General features: G+C 39.6%; 3 protein-coding genes across 7 annotated transcripts in view; 2 read left to right on the forward strand and 1 right to left on the reverse strand.

Annotated features, from left to right (window-relative positions):
* Nucleotides 1-14,952, forward strand: part of cntd1 (cyclin N-terminal domain containing 1) — a 29,639-nt gene extending 14,687 nt beyond the window's left edge. Inside the window, exon 7 of one of the 3 annotated variants that reach the window (XM_043674995.1) lies at nucleotides 14,673-14,952. In XM_043674995.1, the coding sequence (XP_043530930.1) occupies nucleotides 14,673-14,762 (90 nt within the window). In that variant the 3' untranslated portion in view covers nucleotides 14,763-14,952. Of the gene's footprint in view, nucleotides 1-3,364; nucleotides 3,849-14,672 lie in introns of those variants that run through there. The other 2 variants (XM_043674996.1, XM_043674997.1) reach the window with 2 other exon arrangements.
* Nucleotides 169-25,237, reverse strand: becn1 (beclin 1, autophagy related). Of its 3 annotated transcripts, XM_043674993.1 has the most exons (14): nucleotides 25,043-25,236; nucleotides 23,482-23,610; nucleotides 18,439-18,506; nucleotides 14,965-15,023; nucleotides 11,517-11,607; nucleotides 9,847-9,983; nucleotides 9,380-9,574; nucleotides 8,697-8,843; nucleotides 7,809-7,958; nucleotides 6,353-6,413; nucleotides 5,222-5,364; nucleotides 2,064-2,228; nucleotides 1,196-1,239; nucleotides 169-323 (listed from the first exon to the last, which is right to left on the reverse strand). In XM_043674993.1, the coding sequence occupies exons 2-13, from the start codon at nucleotides 23,606-23,608 to the stop codon at nucleotides 1,224-1,226; spliced, it is 1,359 nt and encodes a 452-aa protein (XP_043530928.1). In that variant the 5' UTR covers nucleotides 23,609-23,610; nucleotides 25,043-25,236; the 3' UTR covers nucleotides 169-323; nucleotides 1,196-1,223. The 3 variants fall into 3 exon arrangements, with proteins under 3 accessions (XP_043530928.1, XP_043530926.1, XP_043530927.1); XM_043674991.1 differs by lacking the exon at nucleotides 1,196-1,239 and having other exon boundaries at nucleotides 25,043-25,237; XM_043674992.1 differs by lacking the exon at nucleotides 169-323 and having other exon boundaries at nucleotides 884-1,239.
* Nucleotides 25,238-25,269: 32 nt separating this feature from the next.
* Nucleotides 25,270-26,057, forward strand: part of psme3 (proteasome activator subunit 3) — a 39,657-nt gene continuing 38,869 nt past the window's right edge. The window contains exon 1 of the mRNA XM_043674999.1: nucleotides 25,270-25,401. Within this exon, the coding sequence (XP_043530934.1) occupies nucleotides 25,285-25,401 (117 nt within the window). The 5' untranslated portion in view covers nucleotides 25,270-25,284. The remainder of the gene's footprint in view (nucleotides 25,402-26,057) is intronic.

Raw genomic sequence — 26,057 nt, forward strand, 5'->3', positions numbered from 1 at the left:
AGTAACATAGGTGCAATGTCTTCATACTTTAGGAACGTATAGCTTTGCATTGCATAGAGAAAGATGCTTGAAGCGACATGAACTGTGGTAAAGTTTTAATCAGAAACTGAATTTTGTGCTCAACCTTTCATCGTTATTTTATGGAACACACACACACAGACAATCTCATAAGAAATACTCAATGCACCTGTGTATAAATTTATTCATTTCACATCCCATCTTGCAAGATATGACACAGTCAAGATGTTAATAAGCTGGCAATTCCAAATCCTGTCACACAACATCATACCCTTCTTCTGTCTTCAAACAATCGCAACAGGCTTCTGAATAAACAATGACTAATCAATAAATTTCCACTCCATTCATATGAATAAATGATATAACAAAAACAGCTTGACTGTGATTCTAATCACCACATGGTCAAATTCCACAAGACTGATCTTGGTTTATGATAGAAACAAAGAAATGCCTGAAATGCATTCAAACTGTTTAGATAACTTTTAATTAAATGTCAAAGACAGTATATTAGAGCTTTGAACAGGCATTCAAATTTATTTTATGTATTTAACTTTGTGAATCAGTTTCAGAGCTTTCATTTGTTTTCTAGTGATACATTGCAAAGCTAGACCAAGTGTACAACAGGATCAGTGGACAGGTTTTACTGAGAAATTATATACTGTTTCACAGAAGCATATTGTATCTGGCCTAAATAATATTATTGTACAATATCCACTATAGGTCAGATTCTGGAAACGATGTAATGATTAAGTGGTAAATTTAATTCTTCAATGTGAATGTCGTATCCCTACTGGAACGAGCATCTTGTCTACAGTCAGTCATAACACCAGTGTATAAAATAAGTTGTTTCCATTTCATCTTGGACAAACAGTAGCACAACATGCCAAAATTAGTTGTTATAAATAAAACTTCTTTATATAATATATACACACACATATATTATTAAAATAGTGTGTTTTGGTGTGATAAAAGCATTGTCAACCCATGGTTCTGATGAAAAACTGCTTGCATCTTGTTTGTGGTTCATAGTTTTGAATTTCTTAATGTCTTGTAACCACACCAACCAAACTATGCAACATACTCCAGCCCAGCTGCAGGTTAAGTGGTGAGCACTCAAAGCAGTGCAATGAAATAAAAGCGTCTTGATGCCAAAATGTACGTATTTATGAAGTCTCACCTCAACATACTCAAATGTGATTCAGAGGTCACGGCATGAATGAACTGTAGATTAACAGCAAAAATCTTTAGCTACTTGCCTATCAAAATTTGGCATTGTTGAACTGTTACATCAGAGGGAACAATGTTAGGTTTGAAATCCTCCACAACTCAGATATTACAATTATTTAGCATCCATTAAAAAAAAGCAACATTTTTCCAGTCTGTTCAAGCACATTAGTCAATTGCGTTGGTGCAGTACATCGTGATTTGGGATATTACACTCAAAATCCAGGCATATGTCAACCACAAATTAAAAAAAAAAGTACACAAGTCACTTTGTTTCTTGTTTTATGTATTTTTTTCCATTTGTGCTTATCAAGGTAAAAGAGACATTAATGTTGCAGAACAGGTCTCTTTGCATTTCAGGTACTGAATGTTATCAAGTCAGATATACATGCTAGAAATGATCAAAACAGCACTCTGTTTCAGTACCAGTGTGACATTCCTTCCCCATTTTTCACCAGCTATTCTGCGACTTTGCCATGAGATTGCCACTAAAAGCAGCTTTGGATTACTGCCACATGTTCATTCAGAATTAGACTAGATCTACCCAAACTCATTTCACACAATACTTTAAAAGCTAAACTTTCTTTCCGTCAGGTTTGGAACTAGGTCCATGGTTGAAATGCTCGCATTCAACATCTAACCCACTGTGCAAGCCACCTCTCCAGTTTGTCACATTTGATGATTTTACAGTTTATTTCTCAAGGAAAGCATACATATAAGCACAGTGAATCACCTTAGACAGGCAATAACATTGGATGAAACCTTGGAACAATGCTTAGCAAAAGCAGTATGGATTCAATAAGGAAATAATATTTAATCACCTATTATAGAATTGAGAAGACACCCATGCCAGCCCCCATTTCAAATTGGTGAGCATAAATTTGAGTGCCTTTGTCCACTGTTCCTCAGAGTTGAACTGTGTTTTTATAGAATACGATCCTCCACTTCCTCCCGTGTCTTCAATCTTTCCCTTCTCCACATCCATTCTATGCAGCAAAAAAGTATTACACAAGTTACTTAAATTCAGTTTTAAGTTGAGTAAGAAAGAACATTGAAGCCGGCCATCTAGCCTGCTCCACAATTCTAAATCATGGCTGACTACTTCTGCATTATTTCTCCACGTCCTGATATCATTGACATCTAAAAATCTATCAAACTCTGCCTTGAATATACTCAGTTTCCACAGCTGAGGTTTCTGAATTTTTTTAGAGTCACTACCTTCATTGAAGAAATTCTCCCTCGTCTCATTCAGAATGACTTGTCCTTCAGAGACTGTGTTCCTAGTTTAGACCCCCAAAAGGGAAACATTGTTTGACTCTAATCTAAGAGTTTTGATAAGTTTCAATTAGATCATGAAGAGAAGCTAGTGACTCAGGCATATATTTAGTAGTATTTTTTTTTTAAAAAACCTATCAGGATGTTGATGCTGTTAGCAGGTCCAGCATTTCTTGCACATCCCTAGTAGTACTCAAGATGATGGTGAACTGCTGCAATCCATGTTCTGTAGGTAGACCCATAATACCATCAATAAGGGAATTTCACAATTTTGACAAAACAACACTGAAAGGAACAGCTATAATATTTACATGTCAGGATAATGAGTGGGTTGGAGGGTAACCTGTAGATGGTGGTGTTAGGATGTATTTGCTGGCCCTGGTTGTAGGTTTGGAAGATGTTATCTAAGAAGGCTTGGCGTATTTCTGCAATGCACCTTGCAGATGGTACACACTGCTGCTACTAAGTGTCTGTAGTGGAGAGTATGGATGCAATGCCAATCAAGTAGCTGCCTTGACCTGGATGGTATCAAGCTTCTTGAATAATGTTGTAACAAGTTGGGAGTATTCCATCACAGTCCTGACTTGTCCCTTGTAAATGGTGAATAGACTTTGGGCAGTCAGGAGGTAAATTACTCACTACAGGATTCCTAGCCTCTAACCTGCTCTTCTACTCACTGTACACAGTTAGTCCAGTTCATTTTCTGATAACCACCAGGATGTTGGAAATGGGGTATTCAGTGATGTTAATACCATTGAATGTCAAGGGAGATGGTTAAATTCTGTTCCATTGGAGATGGTCATTGCTTGGCACTTAAGTATCATGAATGTTACTCTCCACCTTTCAGCTGAACCCTGGATTTGGACATGGACTGCTTCAGTGATGTTGATAGAAAGATTAAAAAGGGAGAGGAGGAAACAGATGGCCTGAAAGGCTCAAGGCAGACACCCTTATCTCATTTGAAAGGTGTCTGCATAAGGCACCTGAACTGCTTATCCTGCTGGAAAGTGGAATAAAACTGTTTGGCTCATCCCACGAGCTTGTCTAGTCAGTTATTTCTTTTGTTTTTTTGAAACTTCAACATACTCATAATAGGTTTGGACTTGAAGCAGGGCTCTGGCATGGACTGGGATAGGATGCCTATAAATCATGTATTTCTTATTTCTTTATTTTTCTATTTTAATCTTATGCTGGACTTCTTATAAAATAGAAAAATTTAAGTACAGATCCCTTGATATTTCTTAAGTATCTGTACCTAGGTACCTTTGTATCTAAGATGGTGCTGTAAATGGTGACTTCTAAACTTTTCATTGTACTCATGTGAGTACCTGACAATAAAGCTAATTCTAATTCATTTTTCAGCTGAAGCAGACATGGACCAAGAGGTCTTTTTCTGTACAGGTGTACTATAAACTGTAATCACTGCTTCTTAACTTAAGAGGATGCAAACCAGTATCCTCAAGTCTCTCCTCATAGGATGATTCCACCGTGTTAAGAATTAATCTGGTGAACGTCTGTTGCACTTCTATGGGAATTATATTATTTCCCAGATAAGGAGACCAAACCAAACCAGGTCCCCTCTCACCAAGCTTACGTACAAATGAATCAAGACACCTTTATTCTGTACTCAAATCTTTTACTTTTATTCATTCAACACTCAAACTATTTTGTATTTTTGCTAACTTAGTTAATTTAATGATTATTTCTTTGTCTGATTTACTGAAGTAACTACAGTATAAAATGATGATATTAAAGCATCAAGTTCTGAATAGGGGTTATTCCTCTTTGTGGCTGAAGAAAAGGCAATTCAAGCTGGCCACCCAATGTTGTAATTAACAAAGCTAACTATAAAATTGGACTATAAAATGAATATCAAATTGATCACATCTTTTAGATCATATACAGTACTTGCGTACATAATAGTAGTAATTCGAAAAAAATTTACAGTTACGAGAGAGGATCCTCAGTGGAGATGCCATAAGGTATTACCAAGGAGATGGGGGTATGGTCACATTTGAAGGCAAGGCGAGGGGAATTGCAAAGCAGTGACTTTGAAAATTTCCAAATGGATGTAATTGCTGAAATATTAGTTTTCCTTCAAAGTAAAGGTAAAGCAAAAATTAATCCCAGAGAGATTTTTATTTGCGTCATGAGCAGCAGTTATATATACCATATTTACAAGGAGGTTATCCTAATTTTACAGCATTAATAAATCCGAGCAATGGAAAGGGCCATCATATTGTATACTGTAGTCAAACACTGATGACCCCAAAAATAGCATGTAATTTGCTAAATGTGCCCAAAATTGACAGGGATACAACATACCAGTAAATTGAGTGTTTCCCCTTTTATATACAATAGGAATAGAATCCTGGTTCCTTGGACATTGTCATTAATATTATTAGTGTTTTGAGGGTCAGTAATTAAATAAAACACAAATGTGAAGAAGAGTTTAGGATCAGTCACACCCAAACACAATGACTTATCAGATGTTTTCTGTAAAAGAACTTGTGTTTGTCAATTTATTCCTGATGTTTTCTTCCAAATGCAGAATAGATAATTTATTTAAAAAATTTATAAAAACGTTTATTAAATATGTAAACTCAAAATTTATGAATGCAATTAAGTAATATCATCCTTGGAACAGAAATATTTGACTGTTCTTACATTATTCAAGACTAGGTTGAAGTACTTAATAATCTACCTGTATGGTAAGCAGAAGCCAGTGTCACCTCTTTCTACCTCCTCTTTAAACTGTTGAACGCAATCCAGAAAAGCCACCATAGCATGATCAAACTTGTTGTCCCAGAAGAATCGTAATCCTCCAGAACAGTACAATGGCAGCTCCTATATGACCAAGTTAGAAGAAACAATATTTTTTAAAAGCCAAGTCTATCCTTCTTAATTTATGAGGGTAAGCACCATCTTTTCTCCCATTCCCTATAACAACTGCAACTAAAAACAAAATGGTGAATTCTGGTTTGCATAGATTGCTAGGTGATGCAAGGGTAGCCTAGGATTATTCTGCTCCCCCACAAAGAAGCTACTAAAACTAAGTAGTCACTAGTGAATGAAAAAAAATGTCAAACTTGCATTTCACCACACACGGCCCATTGTGCTACATTACAATGACAGTGCCACGATATGTTTTTTTTAAATTAACTATCCATTTAATCAACAATCACCTAAAAGCCAAAGAAAAACTCTCAAATAATTCTTGTAAAAATAATATTTAAGAAAACAAATGAACAAACGCAAGTGTATTCAAGAGAACTAAAGTAATAAAATCACTTTTACATATTAGCACATTTCCCCATGTGAAATAATTTTATTGTTTAATATACACACATATCTAAAATGCATAGGAGAAGTGGAAAGCTATTTTCCACTTAACGTCAACTTAAAACACTTAAGTCATCTGCAGCATGGGATGAAACATTATTTCCTTCAACTAAATACCTCAATGTAATCTTAGATACCAAATGTAACTTGTAACTTCAGATCAAATGAGTTGCTCTGTGGAGTTCAATTTGGGTGAAATGTGTTGAGATTGAGATTATCCCATGCTAACTTTATATGTAGCCATAAGCTTTCAACTCAGCGGTCCTAATCAAAGTCTCTGAAAAGGTCAGAAATAACCCAGGTCCTAATTCTTTTTGTCTGATCCTCCCTCCTCTCCTCTGTGGGGGAAGACAAATACTCTGTCTTCCTGAAAACCATTTTGAAAAAAGCCAGTTTTCCCATTTAAAGAAAATGCATTTTTAAATTTACTGTTAGAACCTAGAAGAGAACATTCTCACAAAGGCATTTCTCTGTTTACGACCACAGTACAGACCTTTGCTCTGTCTGTAAGTGATTCCAAGTATGAATGATTCCCATAAGGGACAAGACGATACCTATAAAAGCAGATAAAATATTTTGTATAAGATGCGTGTTTACTCGACAATTTAAAATATTTTGAATTTTTAGGCATTCTTTACATCGGCGTGTTTTGGAACTTATTGATGAGGGAAAAACATTCATGACAGAATTGTTTCTTCTACATCAGAAAGGGTTACTCTCAACCCTTTCAATCACACATAACAAACAAAGCAGGGCATAGTTTGAAGTGGAAGTTCATTTTCCCCACACTGATTAAAATGTGTTAGACCAAAGTCCAGGCAACCAAAGTCACCTCTCCATGGTAGAGTTGAATGGACCTAGACTTCTCCTAGATTCACTCTTACATGTGTAGCAGTTGCTGAAGAAGTTCCTTCAATTGTGCTGTCACCAACAACAATGTTAACAGTGGCTTCAAAGGAATTATTCACTGTATTCTCCTGTTCCTCACCTACACTTTGTAAATTAAAACCACATCAAAAATTCCACACATATCCACAATATCCAATTGTACTTCACTCAACATCACTGATGGTGTTGTCTCGCTCCCTCCCCTCCCAATATATATGTTGTCAAACTCCTGGTCTGACCTCTAGTGTCAAATGTGCTGAAATTCTCTCACTGGAAAGAACAATTTTTTTAAAATCAAACCCTCTTGGCAACTGTCTCAGACCAAACTAAAGTGGTCAGAACTCTATTTGATTGTGAGATTCCAATCCCAGTTTGACACCATCGCATGATCTCCTACCTCCTATTTTACTTCAATAATGAGTCATCCCTTCTCTGACCTAATCAATCGTCTACGGAATCTTCCTCCATATTTTTGTAACCCCTGCACAGGTTCATCAAGTAAAATAAATTTGCAATATTTGGGATATTAGGCCATACTTTCTGTGCACATTTCTGACCCTCTACCGTACTGGGCACAAATTCCAAAGACCGGGAAATCCACTTCCCATATGTTAATAATCCCTGAGCAGAGAGTCATCTCAAGGACAGAGAGGAAGCTGAAATGTGAAGATGCCAATTTAAATATAATGAAATAGCAAAATTGCCAAAACATATCATGTAAATGCTAAATAATTAAATTAGCAAAAAACAATGTTAGCAATAAATTCTCAGTTCTGTGATTACATCAAGCAATGCTTAAGCAAAAATAATTATAAAATGGGGACCAGAAATATAATCTTTATATTTCCTTATTTAAAAATGCTGAAGTCTAGACTCAGTTTTTTCTCGTTTGTCAGTTTTATTTTCTCATATTTGAAACGTTTTATTAGGAATTAGGTCAATTTTGTTCAGACTCTTAAGACAATTTTCATTTGGCATTTATGATTCCAAGCAAAACAGGTCTTACTTCAAAACTCATCATTACACAAATGGTACAGACTTTATGCAATTTCAAAATGCACCTTTGAAATCGGAGTTCCATCTTGTTAGCCAGTGAGTGCAGTAACAGCACAGTCTGCCCCCAAGCTGCATTAATCTCATTCCATTCCACAGGAACACTCGGTAGACGTCCTAGTCTGAAGTTATTGATGGTGCCAAACTGTCCACTGTGCCTGAAATTAATATTGTCCAGTAATGAAAAACAAAAAGTTAATACAGAAGTACAAACAAAAAGTGAGCTATGATTCATCCCGTTTTCGATCTGAAATGTCCGTGACTCAAGTTAGTGAAGGAAGGGAAAAAAAATTAATATAAAGACTTCAAAATAATCTAGCCAGCCTCGTATGATGTTGAAACAGGAAAGCAAACAAAAATGTATAAGGAACTAAGTTAACAATATGGTGAACATGCAGTCCTGCCACACGTAAGAGACTACATGTGCTTAAATGCTATTGTGTCATCACAGACTTACCCAAGTCAGGATGTTCAGGTTAAATGAACAAAATGTAGCCTCTGAATATATTGATCCAAATACAGGATGATTATGGATGACACCTACAGCAATTAAAATTCATTATTGAGCAACACGGTGGCTCAATTGTTAGCACTGCTGCCTCACAGCACCAGGGTCCTGGGTTCGATTCCCGCCTGTGAGGAGTTTGCACATACTCCCTGTGTTTGCATGGGTTTTCTCCGGGTGCTCCGGTTTCCTCCCACAATCCAAAGATGTGCAGGTCAGGTGAATTGGCCATGCTAAATTGCCCAGTGTTAGGTGCGTAAATATAGGGTAGGGGAATGGATTTGGGTGGGTTTCACTTTGGAGGGGCGGTGTGGACTTGTTGGGCCGAAGGGCCTGTTTCCACACTGTAGAGAATCTAATAAAAATACAGGTAAAGTTAACTAGTTCTTACCATATGTGAAACGTAGCATTGAAAACATTGGTTTTCTTGAGTTTATCAAGCTGAATCTGAGCATATCGCATCTGATTGCCAACACTTGTTAAATCATCGTCAAGCTCCAATTGCTGTCTTTTGAATTCAGAGTATTCCCGCTGGTACCTTCAACATAACAATTCATACAAGAGCAAAAAAAAAAGACTGATTTCTTGCATTTTATTCTAGTTTAAAAGAGTTTGAAAACTTTCAAAATGAACCAATTTCATGCTGCAACTAATAAAAGAACCAAAACAATGAAGAAGTGCTATGAATCTTCGGTACTGGTATACATAATGTAGAGATGAAAATAACACTCAATTTCTTTAAGTCTCTCTTTATGTCTGAATCCCTCTTTAGTTACTATATTTGCACTTGTATAAATGATTGGAAATTTACGTAATCTTTATACATGCATCGGTATTTCAGATTTTTTTCTGGTTGGAACCAGGTTGAGTGTCATTGTTGAGCAAATGATCTGGGATGTATTATATACCTCCCTTTTCCTCAAGTATCTCTGGTTTTAGAGAGAAGAATGTTAAAATCTTGCAACAAAAAGCCTGTTTCATACATACTATTAGTGAGGAAAGCAATAATATCATGCACTATCAGTTATTGTGCATACTGCTTTGTACTTTTACATGAAAACCTGGTCTACTCACTGGGCTTCTTCTTGATGGAGTCTCTCTGTCTCTGCCCTAACCTCAGCCAAATCATCTGCTACCTTCTTCCGTTTCATTTCTACATTTTCAAGTTCCTGAATTAAAAAGTTCTCTTGGGAGTTCAGTGCTTTCAGCTCTTGCAGCAGTTGCTCTTCATCTTCCTCATTCATTTGTTCAAGTATCTCTAAACAGTTCCTGCATCAAAAACATATAAACATCCTCGTCAAGTGGATTCTATTTCACCAAAACTCTAAATCACACAATCAGCTTCAGAAATGTAGATTTGAAAATATTATTCTCAGGTATTAAATAAAAGCTTTTTCTTGGGTACATTTAACTGCTTTAAAATGTATGGAACATGATGGCCTTGATTCTGATCAATGTTTTATATTTTTCAAGTGGAAGTAATCTAGATGACAATACTTGTATAAGTTTTGGATACAATAGAGATAGTATTAGTAACCTACTTGTAATTCTGACATTCATTTTCTGTGACATTCAGTTGCTGGTCCAACTGATCAAGCAGTGTATCAGTACATTCCTCACAGAGAGGGTGGTCCACATCTGTCTGTCCAGACATGATGTCAAACAGATCACTGGTCACCTATTTAATAACAAGTACCCACATCATTTAATGATATACACAATTTTAATCTTTCACTTAGAACATACAGAAATTAAAATGTGGGAAGTAACAAAATTTGACTTCGTCTTAATGAGTCAGTAAGCTTGACAATACATTGTATCCCTATTTTGACCATGTGATGGACAAGCATGAAGCAACAGGACATCACCTGTCCAGTTCAAGAATTTCCGACATTTAAATGGACGACACAATTAAAGTAACTGGCATGCACATCTCCTAGTATGCCCCCAGCAAGATCTAGCATTGGCAATTTTTAAAAACTCATTCATGGGATGTGAGCATCACTGGCGAGGCCTGCATTTAATTGATTATCCTTAATTAAGTTAAGTGTGAACCACTTTGCTGTGGGTATGGAGTCACATGTAGGCCAGACTAGCTAAGGATGGCAGTTTCCTTCCCTAAAAGACATTAGTGAACCAGATGGGTTTAAACAATTAGCAATGGTTATGTGGTCACCATCAAGCTTACTAGTAATATTAGTTTTTGAAATTGAATTCAGATTTCACCACCTGTTATGGTGTGATTTGAACACGTCCCAGAATTTGCCTAACAATTTGGATTACTATGTCCAGTGACATTACCACTATGCCAGCATCCTCACAATAAGGTGACAACTTTCCCTTCCTACAGGATTTCACCCTGCATTGAGCCCAGGTGGTGGCTCACCCTGAACTTGCCCTGATGTTCTCAATCTCTGCAAGGTGTGGTGGCGGGGGGAGGAGGAAGAAAAGAGAGAGAGAATTAGTGAAGGGGAAGGGTTCTTAAACATCTTATGATGGTCACAAAGCTCTCCCAAAAAACAGGTACCGGTCCTGCATTTGCATTGAGCAGCTCAGCAAATGTGGGGCTTTTCCCAGTGATGGGCCAAGATTAGTAAAAGCCATTTTCATAGAAGTAATATGCAGCAGGATAAACATGCAGTTCTCCTGGGCCACAAAGCAGGAGAGGGATTTAACTGGAATATAGAGACCTTTTCTGAAACCTACACCCCTCCATCTTAATGATAAACATCACAACTATAATCAGATCCCAGACTACCTCAGAGCAAGGAATGGGAAATCAACTTGAAGAATAAGTTTCTTTTCAAAATCTGCCATTCAATTTTTACCAATGTTTCTATAATCTAAGTTCTAGAAGCATTTCTATCTTTTGAAATTAATTTAATTTAAAAAAAAAACACACTGAAGACTGTGTCTACAAATTCATTTGAATAAAGATAAACTGTATTAAAAAATAGCCATCATATATTGAAAATCTTGAGTGGAATATTATTTCCTGAAGTTGTCACGAACTTTGGATAAGACTATGCAATCTGACCTAGCATTATCAGTGCAGCAGAGGGGTCTGTTTGAAAGTATTTTACAGACACACACTGTTTCATGTACAAGAGTGTTTTGCTGTAAAACTAAAATGTATAATTTGAAAATATTTGCTATATACACAAGTAAACAGTGATGAATAGTTATCAGACCAAATAAAGTACAAACTCACTTTGAGTCTTCGGCTTAGGTTTTCCATTGTGCCACCATCAGAAGCTTCTCCAATGAGAGTAAAACTATTAGCACTTTCTGTGGACAACATCCTATAAAAGATTAAACTTCTATAGCCATTCTCCAAATAATCTCAAACCTCAAGAAAACACATCTGCTATTTTAAATTAGAAGATGCTGTTCCACTAATTGTGGAAAATAAAAACATAGTATTTTTTCATTGCATCCATAAACAAAGAATCTTATAACTTGACTAAATTAACCACATGAATAAATGTCTTCTAAGAAAACTATTAAAGTATTTTAAATTATATGCCTGATTTAGGATTTGAAATGATAATTTTCATCTATTCAGCAATATTGAATAATTTCACAAATTCATTGTAAACCATTTAATGAAATGTCCAAACATTTAGACACAAGTCAAGGTAATAAGAGTAAGATAGAGGTATTTTTCGATTTTCCCCCATTTTCTCTTCTTCCCTTAACTACTGGCGGATAAGGTTCCAAAATACACAGAGTATACTGTATTTCAAAGTATACAAAACACTTAAGTGCAAGACATAAATACAGTGGTATCATGAGATTTGAGAAGCAGAGCAGGTGAGCCCTTCAAACCTATTCCATCAATAAAATCATGACTGATCTTCTACCAGAATTCCAAACTATGGAGGGATTGTCTTATGAGCAAAGCCTAATTAGGTTGAGACCCTGCTCAGTGGAGTTCAGGAGAATGAGAAGTGGTGATTTCAATGAAACATACAGAATTCTTAAGGGGCTTGACAGGGTAAATGCTGAGAGGGTGCTTCTCCTCACAGGAGGGTCTCAGACCAGAGGTAATAGTCTCAGAATAAAGGGGTGCCAATTTAAGACTGAGATGAGGAATTGTTTCTTGGAGGGTTGAGAATCTTTAAAATTCCTTGTCACAGAGAGCTATGAGGGTAGAGTCCTCATGTACATTTAAGGTTGAGACAGATGGATTCTCGATCAGTAGGGGAATAAAGGGTTACGTAAAAATTGCAGTAAAGTGGATGTGAGGAATGTCGTTTCGGCCATAATTCTTTTGAATGATAGAGCAGGCTCGAAGGGCCGAACAGCCTACAACTGTTCTATTTCTTATAGTATTATGAAATTATCTCCATATCCTTCATCCCTTACTCAAACATCTTTTGATCTCAGTAAAATATAAATAATATTAGAGCATCTGCAGTAGGGAATTCCAAAGATTTCATCTAGAATAATCATCTAGAAAGGAATAAGTTGATTACAGATAGACAACACGGTTTTGTGAAGATTAGGTCATGCCTCACAAACCTTACTGAGTTCTTTGAGAAGGTGACCAAACAGGTGGATGAGGGTAAAGCGGTTGATGTGGTGTACATGGATTTCATTAAGGCGTTTGATAAGGTTCCCCATAGTATGCTAGTGCACAAAATACAGAGGCATGGGATTGAGGGTGATTTAGCGGTTTGGATCAGAAATTGGCTACCTGAAAGAAGACAGAGGGTGGTGGTTGATGGGAAATATTCATCCTGGAGTTCAGTTACTAGTGGGGTACCGCAAGGATTGATTTGGAGCCACTGTTGTTTGTCATTTTTATAAATGATCTGAATGAGGGCATAAAAGGATGGGTTAGTAAATTCGCAGATGACACTAAGGTCGATAGAGTTGTGAATAGTGACAAAGGATGTTGTAAGTTACAGAGAGACATAGATAAGCTGCAGAGCTGGACTGAAAGGTGGCAAATGGAGTTTAATATGGAAAAGTGTGAGGTGATTCACTTTGGAAGGAGTAATAGGAATGCAGAGTACTGGGCTAATGGAGAGATTCTTGGTAGTGCAGATGAGCATAGAGATCTCTGTGTCCAGGTACATAGATCCTTGAAAGTTGACACCCAGGTTGAGAAGGTTGTTAAGAAGGCATATGGTGTGTTACCTTTTATTGGTAAAGGGATTGTGTGTCGGAACCATGAGATCATGCTGCAGTTGTACAAACTCTGGTGTGGTCACATTTGGAGTATTGTGTATAGTTCTGGTCACCACATTAAAAAGGAAGGATTTGAAAGCTTTGGAAAGGGCTCAGAAGAGATTTACTAGGATGTTGCCTGGTGTGGAGGGAAGATCTTATGAGGAAAGGCTGAGGGACTTGAGGTTGTTTTCATTAGAAAGAGGAAAGTTGAGAAGTGACAATTGAGCCATATAAGATAATCAGAAGATTAGATAGGGTGGACAGGGAGACACTTTTTCCTTGGATGGTGATGGCTAGCACGAAGGGACGGAGCTTTAAATTGAGGGATGATAGATATAGGACAGATGTCAGAGGTAGTTTCTTTACTCAGTAGTAGGGGCATAGAATGCACTGCCTGCAACAGTAGTAGACTCGCCAAGTTTAAAGGGCATTTAATAGTTCATTGGATAGGCACACAGACGAGAATGGAATAGTGTGGGTTAGATGGGCTTCAGATTAGTTCCACAGGTCGGTACGACATCGAGGGCCAAAGGGCCTGTACAGCGCTGTAATGTTCTAAAGAAAACAGCTCCTTCAGTAAATATTTTTCCCCATCTTGTTTGTAAATGTTGCCCTGCTTTGAGACTGAGTCCTAGTTCTAGACTCGACACCAAGGGGAAATAGCTTTCAAAATCCAACCTGATAGTATCAAGCATTCTACCCATTTCACACTATTCTCATTCTTCTCATTCCCTGGATATGCAACTTTCTCAAAATCTCTTGATCCAAGAAATCAATCTAGTGAACCTTGCACCAAAACAAGTACAACTACCCAACAACTGTACCTTGACAAAGCTACATCCTCTCTTCAATTTAAGAGATATTTTCACTTCCACCATGTGTCACTGGTTTACAATAATAAGTAAGCACTCATCCTCGTTCTAAATGATGCAAATAATAAATAGCATTCTTATTGTCCCTTCAGTATCAGCATAAGAGATTTCAAAAGTAGGATCTTTCTAACCTGTACACCTCAGCACCACAACATGCAAAACAATTACTCGCTCAATAGAACATCATGGTAATTCTGGAAGAGAATACTATCATCAAAAAAAAAGTAAAATGCTAATTTGAAAATATACTATTTTACTACTTTGTAGGATATTTTTTAACATCAAATTTTTCAACTTATTCTTCCCCATTTTTGAAGACAAGGTGCCATGGAGCAAACTGGATCCATGCCCCTTTGATGAATATTCTTAAACCAGAAGAAAGAAACATGGAAGAACAAGCCAAATGACCTGGCCTCGAATCTTCCCTCCCAGCTTATGAAGTTCAAAGTTCTACTTATATCACATGATACATCACCTTGCATCAAGGCATGTGAAACATAAGTTGAAACATCAGCATGGCCGAATTTAATATATTAATCACCATTTAAAAGCTGAAAGCAAAGTTAAGACTTGGTTTAGTACATAGAAAGTTAAATTGTATGTCCTTACCGAGCAGGAGGTATATATTTTCTGGAAACACTATCTGGTTTACCTTCTCTGCAAGCTTCCTAAAAAATAAAACACCTTAAGTGAAGCCAATATGAAGACCAACTGTTGGATGTTTTGAACACAATTTATTTTTTAAAACTGTAATGCTCAGAGGGCAAGAGAAAGATTTTCATATAATATTCTAATGCTTAAATTTTCTTTAAATGAACTCTTGCTTGATTTTAAAATGGATGCTATCAAACAGAATGAGCAAGTTGGCTACTTCCATAAATTTCTAGCAAGTACCTGGACAAAAGTGAACTCAACACTTCCTGGCATATGATACTCTGCACTGTATGACCATTCCACCCAAGCCAACATCAAGGATTAATATACGATATGTTTATCCCAGTCAGTTCTGAGCAAAAAGGAGACCATTGAAGTCCATTATCGTTCAATATGGCCCCAACAACTTCACATACCTCGTCCAAAATACAATAGATGGGGGCAGGACATTAAAACCGATTAGTTAAGCGGTTTAACCAAAAACTAGTCACATGACTGAAGTTGCTGGTTTGTTTAAATCTCCTTCTAGGATACAGCTTGATTTTTGTTCGATAATCTGTTTATAATATCAGGAGTAAGTACCTCCCACCTTAGCTAAGCACCTGTCTCTGGTCTCACTATCTCCTATAAGTCTGGTTTATTTCTCCCCTCCCACCCCTCCTCTTTCCTTTCTTGTGTGCATGTGTGAGAGAGTATGCATCACAAACCATTCCTTTGGCTTTTGAATGCAGTAATAAACCTTACTTTGTTTTAATCCTAAAGAACTTGCTGTAGATCATTTTAAATTGGGCTGCTTGGGAAACAGACCACCACCTATTTTTAAAAGGAAAAAAGGTTATAAAGAAATTAGGTTTTAAAACCTATATAGATAGGAGAGGAAAACAGTAAAAATCATGTTCATCTCTCCTTCTTGCCTGTGTCAAAACTAAAATAATATTTTGTGAAATATTACAGAATAAATTATTGGAGAGAAAAGATCGATACAAATAGCTCCTTATTTCAACTGAAACAGTGCAAAGCACTTTACTGGATGAATTACTTTGAAATAAAATAATTGTCCTGCAGCCAAATCACTTTACATACAACACAACTGAATTAATAACTAATTAATTTGTTCTGGTGGTATTAGTGGTTGGAGACATATAGTCCAGACACCAAGAGAATCTTGGCTGTTCCCCCTGCAGAACCACAGGATCTTTGACATTCAATGTGAATGTCAACCTGAAACCCTGCATTGCCTGATTCTTCCTCCTACCAAAGATTCACAAACTTGACTTCCTTGGTTGACTCAATGTCTCAGCCTGTGCTTGTCCTGCTGAACTCACCTCTGCCTATCTTGACACAGTCCTGACCTCCTTAGTACAGGAACTCCCCATCTATATTCAGGACACCACCCACACCCCTCACCTCCTCCAAGATTTTCATTTCCCCGGCCCCCAACACCTCATCTTCACCATGGACATCCAGTCCCTGTCCACATTGATCCGCCACGACGAAGGTCTCCAAGCCCTCCGTTTCTTCCTGGCATGCTGTCCCAACTAGTATTCTTCCAACTTTTACCTGCCTGGCTGAACTGGTCCTCACCCTCAACAACTTCTCCTTCCAATCCTCCCAATTCCTCCAACTCAAAAGGGGAACCATGGCAGCTACATGGGACCAGGCTATGCCTGCCTCTTTGTTGGCTTCGTGGAACAGTCCATCTTCCGCAGTTGGACCGGCACCAGCCCCCACTTGTCCTTCCACTATACTGATGACTGCATCGGCACCACCTTGTGTTCCCATGAGGAGGTTGAACAGTTGATCAACTTTACCAACACCTTCCACCCCGACCTCAAATTCACCTGGACTATCTCAGACACCTCTTTCCCCTTCCTGGACCTCCCCATCACCATCTCTGGTGACCAACTAACTATGGACATCTACTACAAGCCCGACTCCCACAGCTACCTAGACTACACCTCCTCCCATCCTATCTCCTGTAAAAACACCATCCCTTATACCCAATTCCTCTGATCCCAGATGGTCTCCTTCTTCCAAGATCACAACTTCCCTTCCCATGTGGTTGATGATGCCCTCCAGCACATCTCCTCCACTTCCCGCACCACCGCCCTTGAACCCCACCCCTCTCAACCCAATAAGGACAGAACCTCACCTGGTCCTCGCCTTCCACCCCATCAAAGTCCGCATATATCACATCATTCTCCACCACTTCCAGAGATATATTTCCCTCCCCACGCCTATCAGCATTCCGGAGAGATCATTACCCCTGGGACTCCCTCATCAGATCCTCTTCCCTCCACCCACCAGCCCACACCCCACTCCCAGCACTTTTCCCTGCCACCAAAGGAAGTGCAAAACCTGCACCCACACCACTCCCCTAACCTCCATCCAAGGCCCCAAAGGATCCTTCCACATCCGACGGAAATTTACTTGTACCTCTACCAATGTCATCTACTGTATCCGTTGCACCAGATGTGGTCTCCTCTACATTGGGGAGAGGGGACGCCTTCTTGCAGATCGTTTCAGAGAACATCTCTGGGACACCCGTACCAACCAACCCCACCACCCCGTGGCTGAAACTTCAACTCCCCCTCCCACTGTCAAGGACATGCAGGTCCTGGGCCCCATCCACCATCTAACTATTACCACTCGACGCCTGGAGGAAGAATGCTGCATATTCCGCCTTGGGACCCTGCAACCACATGGGATCAATGTGGATTTCATCAGTTTCCTCATTTCCCCTCCCCCACATTACCCCAGTCTCAAGCCTCCAATTCGGCACCACCTTCCTGACCTGTCCATCACCTTTCCCATCTATCCGCTCCACACCCACCTTCATCTACCTCACCCCCCCCTCCCATTTACCTCTCAGCCCCCCGGCCCACAAGCCTCATAAGATAATCCTGCTCCTTGGATGCTGCCTGAACTGCTGTGCTTTTTCAGCAGCACACTCTTGACTTTGACATTCAATGGCCACATTTAATGACATCTCCAAGACAGCACTGCTCCATTCTGACATTCCACGTGGCAAAATAGATATTCTGGAAGTGTTCATTATTTGCATTTTTCTAGTTTGTTCTATAATTTGGATGTGAAGCAAATCCCTCCCCTTAAAAGCTCCAATTTTACAGAAAAGAAAGTGATCTGCCTATCTGGAAAGTGCAATCGAACTTTTTTTTAAAAAATGTATCATAAAGCAGCTGTAAAATACCACCACACACACCAATACAAAAAGGTTCACAATGTTGTTTATACATGGCACAATCCATACATTTACTACCTCCACAGGTTATTCCCAGGACATGATGCACTCAGTATATTTCAGCAACACACAACATACCAGCATATTTAACAATTAAAAAGTAGATACACAGCAGCGAAAATCGAATTTAATTGAATTTATTTAAAGACAGCTACTTCGGTTCTTACCTCTGCAGAGCTACCATTTTCCACCCTATCTTCTTCTGGTTTTACAGGAGTAACTGTAACTAAAGGGGCTGGAAAAAAAAATAGGATAACTTTCAGCATACTGGTCTTTTAATATTAATTGCTTTTAAACTTTTTTTTTAAAATTCCCTATGAAACGATAGGTTTGGATATCAGCTCGTACCTGAATGATTAGAATACATTTTTTGAGAAAGGGAAAAGGATAGGCTACATTCTAAAAAAAGTTGCATAAAGCTGAGCCAGTACCCGAGAGTCACCTGTCTCAAGGCACTGTTACCATTAATATCACCTATGCTCCTGTATAGCACTTCATTCAAAGTGTTTATGATGAAACTTGTACTTTCACTCTTCTTGAATGACTTTTCTATCATGCTATTCCACACACATTTCCGTAGCTTCTTTCACTCATTTTTCTCTCTCTCTCTCTCCCTCCCTCCCCCCACCACTGCCTTCAATCACCAGGCCTGACGCTCTAAAAATCCCTCTTGAAATGCATGCCTCTTCCTCCTTGCTGACAAAACCCAAGTATTTCTCACTAATCTCCCCACTGATTCATCAAGTGTCTGAAATATTTCTTGTATTAAGTAGTATAGAAATTTGCAGTTGTATCCAAGTGAATGATAACATTTATTTTATTAGAATTCATTAAAATAAATATGTAGTCTTCCCAGTTTAGGACTTAAACCTGATGATATATGGAGGTAGGGGTGTGGACTAAATTCAAAAAAGATACTAGATCCTGATGAAGGGCTTTTGCCCGAAACATCAATTTTCCTGCTCCTCGGATGCTGCCTGACCTGCTGTGCTTTTCCAGCACCACTCTAATCTAAACTACTACATCCTAGGGCCCACTTCTCTGTTCTCCTAAGCCCTGTCACGACAATAACATTTCTGTTCATTCATGGAATTCCTACTCAAAACATTATAGTTCTTTGGTCTCATGATATGTCCAGAATATGCCAACTATTCTAAAGATTCACTCCCTTGGGCTTTCTGCACTTCCTTGCTATAAGCAGCTTTAACTTCAGTTCAAATCTACTCACACTTTGTCTCATCAAATCAAACAAAAATGCAGACGTACTGTCAATGTACAAAGACAACACCAACATAATCAGGTTGGATACTAATCACATCTATTAGCTTTCTGTTTGCAGTAAGGTGATTGATCAGTATATTGTACCCAAGTACAATTTATGTTGGACTATAATGGAGGATCATAGAATCCCTACATGGTCTGCACTAACCCTCCAAAGATCATCCCAGAGACTCAACCACCACTGCCTGCTCTCCCCAACCTACTACATCCTCCCCCATTCCCACCCCCGTGTACATCAGTGCAATGATAACCAGATAAATTTGCTGTGGTTCTGTTTGCTGAGCTGGGAATTTGTGTTGCAGACGTTTCGTCCCCTGTCTAGGTGACAAGAGACAAACCACTATAAATGCCGGAGGAAACATCACAGAAGCGCTTCACAGGAGGCTCCCAAGCACTACGGATGTCACCTAGAGAGATGAGAAACGTCTGCAACACAAATTCCAAGCTCGGCGAACAGAACCACAACAATGAACACCCGAGCTACAAATCTTCTCACAAACTTTGAAGATAAATTTGCTTTTATGATATAGATTGAGGGATGTATATTGAAAAGAGCGGAATGAACACTTCTTGGGATCTTTTTCTCCAAGCTGGAAGTAGCTATGGTGGATATGAATATATATCGTTGGAAATGAGAAATAGGAAGGTAGCAAGCACCTTTTTGCCTATTTATTCTCGACCTCCGAATACTGGGGAGGAAATAGAAGGGAGCATTTGTAGGCAGATTAAGGAAATTTGCAGGACTGTGATAATTGATGATTTTAATTACCCTCGGACAAACTGAAATAAAGGCAGGGCATGGTGCGTGAAGGGGAAAATTTCCTGCAATGTGTGCAGGAGAACTTTCTAAAACAGGACACTTCCGGTTCTGCCAGGGAGGGAGCTTTGCTGAATGTGGTCCTAGGAAATGAGGCAGGCCAAGTGGAGAACGTAAGGGTGGAGAAGCATTTGAGAAATAGCAATATTGAACCTTATTACAATTAAGTCAGAAAATGATTTAAAAAATCAGTCAAGGATTAAGATCCCAGAGCGGAAAAGGGCAGATTTTAAAGGTTCAAAATTTTAACTGGAGTACGTTGATTGGAAACATTTTGTGGATGGAAAATGGGAGACTTTCAAAAGAGAGATGTATGTACATACCCATGAGAAGTACATACCCATGAGAATTATGTGCATCTATAGCCAGAGTTCACTGGATAACTGAGGATATTGATGAGAAAATAAAAGAAAAAGGAGGCGTGTGTTTACAGGAATAATAATAGCAATATCATTAGGTGACTTAGCAGCTAGCACTGCTGCTGTCAGTGCCAGGGACCTGGATTTGATTCCAGTTTTGGGTGACTGTCTGTCTGTTTGGAGTTTGCACATTGTCCCCGTATCTGTGTGGGCTTCTTTTGGGTGCTCTAGTTTCCTCCCATAGCCCAAAGATGGGCAGGTTAGGAGGATTTACCATGGTAAAATGCTTGGGTTAAAGGGAGAAGACAGGGACTGGATCTGTGTAAGATGCTCTTCAAAGGGTTGGTGCAGACTCAAGGGGCCAACTGCAACTCTTTCTGCAGTGGAGGGATTCTATGATAATAGAAATCGGAAGAGTAGTTAAAACACAAGAAATAGGCTAAGGCTGGAACGAGAAAGTTAACAGGCTGCACTAAAGCAAATAGTAAAATGTTTTTCAAACATATTAATAGCAAAAGATTAATGAAGGGTAGAGTGGGTCCCACAAGGAATTAGCAGGGTAAGCTGCTCACTGAAGCAAAGTCTATGGCAGAGATCCTAAGTGAGTATTTAGCTCTACCTTTACCAAAGTAGAAAATGGTGACAATGGCTCAGTTGAAAATGGCGGTTTTGAGCAACCAAATAGTATACGATAAACTAAGGGGCGGCACAGTGGCTCAGTAGTTAGCACTGCTGCCTCATATCACCAGGGTTCGATTCCAGCCTCGGGCGACTGTTTGTGTGGGGTTTGCACATTCTCCCCATGTCTGCATTTTCTGGTTTCCTCCCACAATCCACAAAAGTGTGCAGGTTAGGTGAATTGGCCATGCTAAATTGCCCATAGTATTCAGGAATGTGCAGGTTAGGTGCATGAGTCAGGGGTAATTATAGGATAATAGAATGGGGAATGGGTCTGGGTGGGTTACTCTTCGGAGGATTGGTGTGGACTTAGTGGGCCAAAGGGCCTGTCCCAACGCAGTAGGGATTTGATGTAAATAAAGAAGAGGTGCCAGAAAGGTTGGCAGCATTCCAGGCAGAGAAGTAGCCAGGTCAAACAGGATACATCCAAGATTGCTGAGAGGGGTAAGGGAACAAGTTGTAGAGCCATTGACTGAAATTTTCCAGGCCACTTTGAACGCAAGACGAGTCCAAGAGACTGGAGGATTGCAAATATAACACCATGTTTAAAAAGGCAGCAAAGGAAAACCCAGGAAACTACCAATCTGTCAGTTTTACATCAAGTGGGAAAACTGATGGAGGTCAGAATACAGGACAAGGTAAATAGACACCAAGAGAAAAATAGATTAATACAGAGAGTCAACATTGCTTTATCAAGAGTAGTTCATGTCTATAATAAAGTTCATTTTCAAGGCAGTGGTAGAGGGCAGTGCCATGGATGTTGTATATTTGGACTTTCAGAAAGCATTTGATATGGTACTACATGACAGGTTCCTTAGCAATTTAGAAATGTTTGGGATTAACAGTAGCATGATTTAGAAGTTGGCTAAAATATGGGGAAGACGATAGTCACAGATGGCATTTCCCGGACTGGACACGAGTTGAGAGAGATGTTCCCCAGGGATCCATTTTGGGACTTTTTAAATTTATATAAGTGATTTGGAGATGGGTATTGAGGGCAAAATCTCTGAACTTGCAGATGATACTAGGATAAGGAGATTAGTGGATTGGGAAGATGATGCTGAGTGACTTCAGAGGGACATTGACAAGTTGGCCAAATGGGCAGACACCTGGCAGATGAATTTCAGTGCAGAGAAATGTGAGGTAATGCATTGTGGGAGAGGAACCACTGAGATGCAATACAAGCTTAATGGTTCAACTTTAAGGGGATAGAAGAGCAGTGGGACTTCAGGGTTCACATGAAGGTGGCCAGGTAATCTAAAATAGTTGTTAAGGTGGCTTACAGGATCCTTGGGTATAAAACTAGAGACAGAGAATGTAAAAACAATCAAGTGATGCTACATGTCTATAAATCAATGGTCAGACCACATTAGGAGTCGTGCATTTAGCTCTTGGCATCTTATTTAAGAAAGGAAGTTGAAATCCAGGTTAGAGTTCAAAGGAAATTTTATGAGAATGATCGCAGGAATGAAGGATTTTAGATTAGAGAAATTGGGCTTATTCTTCTTGGACCAGAGAAGATCAAGAGATAACCTTATTTGGGTATTCAAAATTATGAACACATTTTGACAGGGTAAAGAAGGATATTTTATTTCCACTATTTGGTACGTCAGTAATTCAGGATCACAGTTACAAGATCATCAGCAAGAGAACTAAGCGACATGAAGAGAAACCTCTTTATTCACAGAGTTATGATGATTTGAAATGTACTGCCTCGGAGAGTGGTGGAGGTTTCAAAAGAGAGTTGGATATATATTTAAAAGTGATGAATTTAGAGGGTTACAGAGATAGGGCTGGACAACGGGACCAGCTGGTAGTCTTTTCAGGAGCCAGTACAGACACAATAGGTCAAGTGGCCTCCTTCTGTACTGTAAAATTCTATGATTCTAGATGGGGGCCGCTAACCAGAATCGCTGATTTAAATAGTAGCAAGAAAGGGCTGCATTGAGGGTCAAATCAAATTTTTAAATTTCAGACTCGAATGGGACTTGAACTCTCAGCCTACAGAATTAGAGACAGGACAGTAACTTAAAAACTAACAATAATGGAAAAATACAGGTATTGCAATTTCTTACCTGTGAGTTCCTGAATTGTCACTCTATCTAAAACATTGAAGGATGTATCCAGCTTTAGGGGTTGACTACAACGCTGGCAAACAAAGCTCACTTGCATGGTGGAGCTTGAAGACTTTGAACCTTCCATAGCTATATAAAATAAGAAAGCACAAAACAATTTGGGTATTCCTACCACAAACAGGAAACAGTCTGCTCCATTGTGAACTCTGACAGACTAACTTAATGTGTGCAATTTTCACATAAATTCTGCCTTATTATACTGAAAATTGCAGATCAAGCATGAAAACAAAAGAAAATATTGCAGATGCTGTATATTGAAACAAACAGGACATGGTGAAAGCTAAGTGAGGCTAGTAATTGTGTGGAAAGCAATTAAATGAACATTCCAACTCTGGTCACCTCCTCAAATTCGTTTGATGACAAGAATGTCATTGGGCAAAGTAAAGGGAAAACGGTAAGGCATACACAAAGCAGAATTAGCTACAATGGGCACAATGGCAGGCAACAGATGGCTAAATGACTTGTTATTTTAGCATGCAACAAGAGGAAGTATGATGAAGGAAATACAAGATTTTGAGATAGTGAGCTCTAGTTGGGGAGAGATTAAAGCAAATAAACAAAAGTACGACAAACTGTCACGTAGAGTTAGGAGAAAGCGAGGACTGCAGATGCTGGAGATCAGAGTCGAGAGTGTGGTACTGAAAAAGCACAGGTCAGGCAGCATCCGAGGAGCAGGGTAATCGACGTTTCGGGCAAAAGCCCTTCATCAGCGTAGAGTTACCATAATGCAGAAAATATGACAGCATGATATTCCAACAGATGATCACTAGCAACAAAACCCACCCACAAAACAGCAATTATCTTACTCCACAAATAATTTCTCATGAAGAGTAAGTGGGAACTAATGCTGACAAAATTAAAGCCCAGTTCCTCGCCCTCAAATCTGATATTTGAAGTTTTTTTAAAAAACTCAATAAAATACAAGTAGAAAATGCACAGTTCAGTCAAAGTTCACTGCCACCACTTAGTCACAACCAAATAATGGACTTTCAAAAGTTCTCCCATTCCCTTGTCAAGCCACAGCTCCCAGCTAAAATATTAACCTTTCAGTTGCCGATAGCGATTTGCTTCTTCATCCCGAAACCAGCGTCCGCTCACTCCCCTTAAAAATCATCAACTATCACCAATTCTGTTTAAAAAAAAACAAGCGGGGCGAGGGGGAAAAAAACGGGACTGGAATAGGATTAAAACCTATTCAGGGTCAAGATTAGAGTGGTGCTGGAAAAGCACTGCAAGAAAATCGACCTTTTGGGCAAAAGCCCTTCATCAGGAATGAATCTGATGAAGGGCTATTGCCCGAAACGTCGATTCTCCTGCTCCTCGGATGCTGCCTGACCTGCTGTTGCTTTTCCAGCACCCCCCTCTAATCTAGACTCTAATCTCCAGCATCTGTCGTACCCACTGCTGCCTAGTTAAAACCTATTCAGTCAATGCTGGTGAAAACGCTGAGCGTAAACGGAGGTAAGAAACAAAGTGAAAACCCCCAGCGAGGGTAACCTACCTCATCTGCTTCTCACTTGACAAGGAGGGAGTCTGATGCTGGAAAAACAGCTCAGGACAGCCGCATGGTGAGGCAGGAGGAGGGTTTCTATCCTACCCCTCTCTCACACACACAGCACTCAATGATATTGTTGCTCTTTTCTCCTTTTCCTTCCGGCTCTTTCCTTGCCCCCCCACCTCCACCCTGAAGCCGGAAGTGCCTTCACTTCCGGGCTGTGTGTGTAGCGACCTCGCTTTTGCTACATGAAGGCAGCCAATAGGCGGGCGGCGGCTGACGTCAGGCGGCGCCGGGCTCGCGCTCCGCTCCTTCTTTGCAACATGTCGGGTTTGCTGAAGCTGGACAATGCGCTCCGGACCAAGGTAAGGGCCGTCCCCGGAACCGGCGCTTCTCCACCCCCCCCAATACCCCTCCTCCCTCTCTTTACCGATTCCGTGCTCCTCGATACCGGCTGCACCCACTCCCTCCTCCATCCACACACACAAACCCATTCTGAAAGAGGCTCCTCTTACCCTCCTCAGTCCACCCTACTCCTGGGCTGGGTCCGGGGCTTTAATACGCCTGGTTTCCCTTACCAGCTCCGACCGTCCGCCATCCCCGAGTGCTCCCCATCACCTCCAGTCTCTCAGTCTGAGAAAGCCCCTACATGTGGCTCAGGGCGGCCTACTGTGTATGGGAGCTTGCTTGCTCTCAGCCCAGATGTTGTGGCTTTCACGTTGACTCAGAACAGCAGCACGCTTTGTGTCTTGCTGCGTATAGATTTGTATTTTTTCTAAATGAAAACAGTGCTGGAGATGTTCAGATGTGGCAGCCTCTGTGGAGAGGGAGACTTTTAAGTCCAGCACTACTCTTAAGGCTTGTTGTGTTGCTCTCTTTTTCCACATCCCTATGCATTCTCTTTATTGGTAACCAGACACTGTTCTTGGAACTAAATAGGACACTGTAGGGCATAAGCTTTTTAAAAATATGGCAACTTTGAGGAGGTGGGGTGGAGAGGATATTCCTCAATTTATCTTTT

Source organism: Chiloscyllium plagiosum, chromosome 33 (assembly GCF_004010195.1).
Source record: "Chiloscyllium plagiosum isolate BGI_BamShark_2017 chromosome 33, ASM401019v2, whole genome shotgun sequence".
NCBI classification, from domain to species: domain Eukaryota; kingdom Metazoa; phylum Chordata; class Chondrichthyes; order Orectolobiformes; family Hemiscylliidae; genus Chiloscyllium; species Chiloscyllium plagiosum.